Below are 5,057 nucleotides of genomic sequence, written 5' to 3' on the forward strand. Positions count from 1 at the left end.
CAAAAAATGCACACACCCTATTTTATCTATATTTTCTTTGTCTCTTGTATTACCCACTGCATCTATTTCTCATACATACTTTACCAATTTCACATTAAAGACTCTTGTCGTCCGCTAATGATACTATTTTTGGTGGACGGATGAAATATTAATTATTTATTTTTCGATTGAAGAATTGGGATGTTTCAACAACAAATCCATGCTTATTAGTCCATGGATTTAGGTTTGGTTAATCGTTTATGGACACAATTGGTGCAATTGTTTTACTAATTATCAACCTTTTCTAATTCAATTGATGCATAATTTTTGCGTTGAATCAAAAATGATTTTGTTGCTCGAATTCGTTTGGCTTTGTGTAAAGACAATGCACTTTCGAGAGAATAGTAAAAGTTTTCAGAAATCTGTTATGAAAATAACAGACTTAATTAATTATTGTAAAGTTTATGGACGAAGATAGCCTCGGTGCTCTATTTATATGTATTGTTTGAAACTTTGAGTTGATCAACTATTTATATGTATTGTTTGAAACTTTGAGTTGATCAACCTAAATATAGGTATCCTAATTGGTTTATGAAACAAATTTGAATTAATAAAATAAACGAAAAAATATGTCTAAACCACAATACTTTTCCCTACTTAATTTGTATTCCGTGTGCCCTTCGCGTTTTGGGAAATAGAATCCAATCCAAAGTCCAAACTAGTAGTATTATTTTTTGTAATATTTTGCTTTCGGTGAGTGGAATTTCGAAAATTCGAATTTTCAAAGGAGAAAGGAATAGCATATGAGAAGAATTGAAACTTAAAAGTAGCTATAAAATATGAAAAATAAGGGCAGATGCATTCACAAGGCTTAAGTAGTTCTATTTAATTTGAATCCAAATATCCAACTGAATTAATTTAATCCAAGTTAAAAAAAATTAAATAGCATCAAAATTACTTCATTTTTTGTTGTTTGTTCAGTGATAGCATCAGCATTACTTCCTTTCAATTGATATATACTTATTATGTACTCTCCCCCCATTCTATAGTAGTGGAGCCATTTTTCCATTTTAGACTTTCATTATAGTATAGAGTCATTTTTCTATTTAGCAAAAGGTAACAACTTTTCCCCCACTTACTTTGTTCATTCTCTACTTTATTCTTTCTACTTTTCAATCTTTACTAGTACTACTTTATTATCTCTTCACCTAATATATTTAAAATCTCTTTCTTAATCTCCGTACCGAAAAAAGTAACTTTACTACTACTATGTTCACTACTATGGAACATAGGGAGTAAGTTTTAGTTTTTCAGTTCACTTCCGATTTTCTTCCCCAATTTCTTTTAACAGAATCTGACAAATTAAAAGTTCATGTATTTGAATTTTAAAAAAATAACTTCAAGAAAAAAGACCAAAAAATACAGAAAGTTCTACTACATTCAAATAATCCTTATATAATTAATGATGTGATTGAATGAAAATACAAAGACTGGAAAACAAAAAGTGAAAAGATTTTGCGCGTGAATGTGATTCCCAGCAAAGCCATCAAGATCAATAAAATTCTAACCTTCACGAAAATGAAATATTCACAGAACCACTGAGTGAATATATTCAACTTATACATATATATTTATAGCAAATATACACCACATAAGTTGTCATATCCGCGAATAATACAGCTCATTATACAAAGCAGCTAGATTACACAAATAGACACCAATCATAATTAAAGATACCCAAAAACCCAAATTATTAAAAAAAAACTTAGAAAAAAAAATAGGAGGAAATAAACCAAAAAATAAATACCAAGTCATTCCCTCTTTTCTCCGTATACTGTTTTGCTCCATTCTGCACTCACTGCATTTATTTTTTATTTCATATTTTCACAAACAAAAAAAGTGAATAGCTCTTCATCTTTTTTTTCCCTTTTCAGCAGTAAATTCTCCACCAAGATTTCCAACCGTACGGCCGACCAAGGTTCCGGAACAGGTTCTCAAACTGACAGATAGAGACAATAACCTTTGCAAAATGGAAGGTCACGAAATTTAAGGAACAGAAGAAAAAGGTAAGCCTAGATTCCACCCTTCGTCCACGTGGCGGGCCCACAACACTGCCACGTGGATCTCAAAAAGATTCACCTACGCTGCTGCTGTGATCAGTCGAATCTCACAACCGTTATTGTATTTTTTACTAGTACCTCCGCCGCCGCCGTTGTAGTAAGTTCATACTACAACGGGGGCAGTGGTTGTGGGGCCCAGCATCAGCGGCCCAGCGAAGCCCATCTGGTCCTCGTACAAAAACTGGCCCACGAGGCTGGTGCTGGGCTCCGCCACCAGCCTCTGCCACGCCTCCTCCGCCTCCTCCCCGCGCTTGCGGAAGACCTCGGTCGCGTCGAGCTTGTGCATCCGGCAATCAAGATGCTCCGCCTGCCGCAGAATGTTCAGCAGCCGCCGAATGTTCTGCCGCTGGCGGGAGGCCAGGATTTGGTTATTGAATTTGATCTGATCAACTCCTCTGCTGAGAAGCTTCGCCCTCTCAGCGGGGGAGGCGCGCCCCTCGCTCCTGAAGTACTCGTCCAGCTCCGGCAAGCCGATGGCGCGGCGGATCCCGCGGCTGTAGTCTCCAGCGGGGTCGAAGAACTCGCGCGCCTCCTCCACCAGGCCCGAGTCGACCATCTGGTCGACTCGGGCCGACAGGAACGAGTTGAGAAGAGGCTTCGCCACGTCGACCCACAGAAGGCAGCAGTCGTACCTGGACCGGAAGTGATGGTCATCGCAGATGAGCGCTTTGATGAAGGAGTTGGAGCCGCCGGCGATGATGGGCGTCCGGCCCCTCTCGGTGATGTCGGCGGCGGCGGCGGTGGCGTGGTGGACGAAGTCGTGGGCCCAGTAGTCCGCAGTGGGCTCCACGAATCCGAGGAGGTGATGCGGCACGAGGTCGCATTCCTCCTCTGTCACTTTGTTCGTAACTATGTCGAGCCCCTTGAATACTTGAATTTTGTCGGAGTTGATGACTTCAGCGTCGAATCGGATCGCCAGCTCGATCGAGAGCCGGGATTTTCCGGTCCCGGTGGCGCCCATTACAACCACCACCTTGTCCTTGCGCCGGGGGCGGGGAATAAGGTTTAGCAGGTTGCCGGGGAAGTTCACCATCGGCGGCTGCGTTTGCTTGCACGCGGCCGAGAGTGAAATATTCATGCTTATATCTTTACACTCTGTTTTACTCCTGTTTCATTGCCAAAATTAATCAGTTCTCTTTTTCTTTCAAAAAAACAACACATACTGTATAATTTTAATTGAAATGAAATGAAACAATCATGGATCACTATATGCACCTTTCGAAGTGTGTGTGAGACAGATGCGGCGAACTGTAATTATGTGAAGTGATGGAGTGAAGATAAGTATGGAGAAAGTGTTGTTGATAACTTAATACTTTGTTCAGTTGTTGTTTGAATTGGTTTGAGTGGTGTGATGTATTTATACTAGTTAGAGGGAAGAAGTGGAACCCATGCAGTAAACTGGTCAATGCTTTACACGTGTCAACCGTATCTTCATTTAAATATGTTGTAAGCTACTTGGGCGTGCCACGGGGTACACTGACTAGGATCTTAAAACACAAAAATGTTTGTGTTTTATAGTTTTAAGATTAAGCTTTGAGTTGATATAAGTGTACTAATAAATACACCATGTATGCTTTGACGACCATGATATATGTTAATAATTTTACAATATACTCCTCCGTCTCAGAGCAAGTTCCACCATAAGCGAATCACATTCCTTGTCCCATCTAAACGAATTGTTTCATTTTGTAGCAAAAAAAATAACATTTTTTCTCGCTTTTACTTTATTCATTCAACTACTTTATTATCTCTTCTTTTTTTACTATATATATATATATATATCCACTTAACTCTTTCAATATTATTTTCTTAAATCTCATGTACAAAAGAAACGTCTTGTGAGAAAAGATTACATAATTGAAATAAATTGAGCGAGATCTTTGAATAACATGTATTTCACGATCCAGAGCAGAAGCAATTCGGGAAGACAAAGAGGACTTCCTCGAACCAACTCCAACTCCAACAATTTGTTCTTTTTCCCTCGTTTATGTGTTCTCTGTAATGTGTGTGATTTAATGGGATCACCACATTTGTATAAATAGGCAGAGAGAGGAAAACCCTAATTATAAAACATTAAAGTCCTTTCCATAAAAGTGACTATTTAATTAGGACATTTTCTTTTTGACAAAGTAATACCAAAATCAAAATAAATAATTGATTATTACAACTTGATTTGATTTTTATAGTCCATAATTTATCAAACCATAAATATATATATGCTTCCATTTTCTTTCCTTAATAATCAAAGGAATCAAATAATCCTTTCACTTAATGACAATCCCCTCTAGAAATCTCGGATTGCAATTACCCTTGGAAAGGAATTGCGTATATATTCACCCACAATATTGCTATAATTCATAGTAATAAATTATTCTTGCACCAACATAATTCATAGTACTAGTTGTTTGGGACGAAGATGAAGACTAAACCCTATGGCATGCTTTTATAAACAAAACCCTTAATTAATGCATGTTTAAGGCCTCTTGAGATAAAAATGAAGACTTGTGATAGAGAGTTTATCTGTTGGTTATTTTCTAATTTTAGATATAATTTCGGTTACTTTTTTTTAGTCAAATTCTCTACCCATTAAGGGATTGAATTTCTTTGAAGTTGCTTCCAATTGGGATTAGAAGTTAAGTCTAGTTCTAATTCTACCCCCTTAAGAAATTGAGTTATATTTTCAATTCCAATTAGTAATAGACTTATATGTAGGCCATATTGTTAGGTTTTATAGTAATTTTCAGAAAATTCAATAAATGAGATTTAGTATCGGTTGAGTTTCTGTATATATATCATTCTCTCAATGATATGCGAGTCCATGAGATTCTGATCTATATATAATTATATCGTTTCTAATCTTTTCATTCACATTAATTAATTTTTAGTTAATACTATTTTCTTTTCTTTGTATGATTTTGATTGATTTTGAACTAGGATTCGATTAAGTATAAGTTCTTT

At 36.9% G+C, this 5,057-nt stretch overlaps 1 protein-coding gene across 1 annotated transcript; it reads right to left on the reverse strand.

Annotated features, from left to right (window-relative positions):
- Positions 1-1,565: 1,565 nt before the first annotated feature.
- LOC125192818 (adenylate isopentenyltransferase 5, chloroplastic-like) lies at positions 1,566-3,424 on the reverse strand. The gene is made up of 2 exons (XM_048090478.1): positions 3,315-3,424; positions 1,566-3,205 (listed from the first exon to the last, which is right to left on the reverse strand). Exon 2 carries the CDS (start codon positions 3,175-3,177, stop codon positions 2,203-2,205), a length of 975 nt encoding a protein of 324 aa, XP_047946435.1. The 5' UTR covers positions 3,178-3,205; positions 3,315-3,424; the 3' UTR covers positions 1,566-2,202.
- Positions 3,425-5,057: the final 1,633 nt, after the last annotated feature.

This window comes from Salvia hispanica, chromosome 6 (genome assembly GCF_023119035.1).
Source record: "Salvia hispanica cultivar TCC Black 2014 chromosome 6, UniMelb_Shisp_WGS_1.0, whole genome shotgun sequence".
In the NCBI taxonomy this organism is placed as follows: Eukaryota; Viridiplantae; Streptophyta; class Magnoliopsida; order Lamiales; family Lamiaceae; genus Salvia; species Salvia hispanica.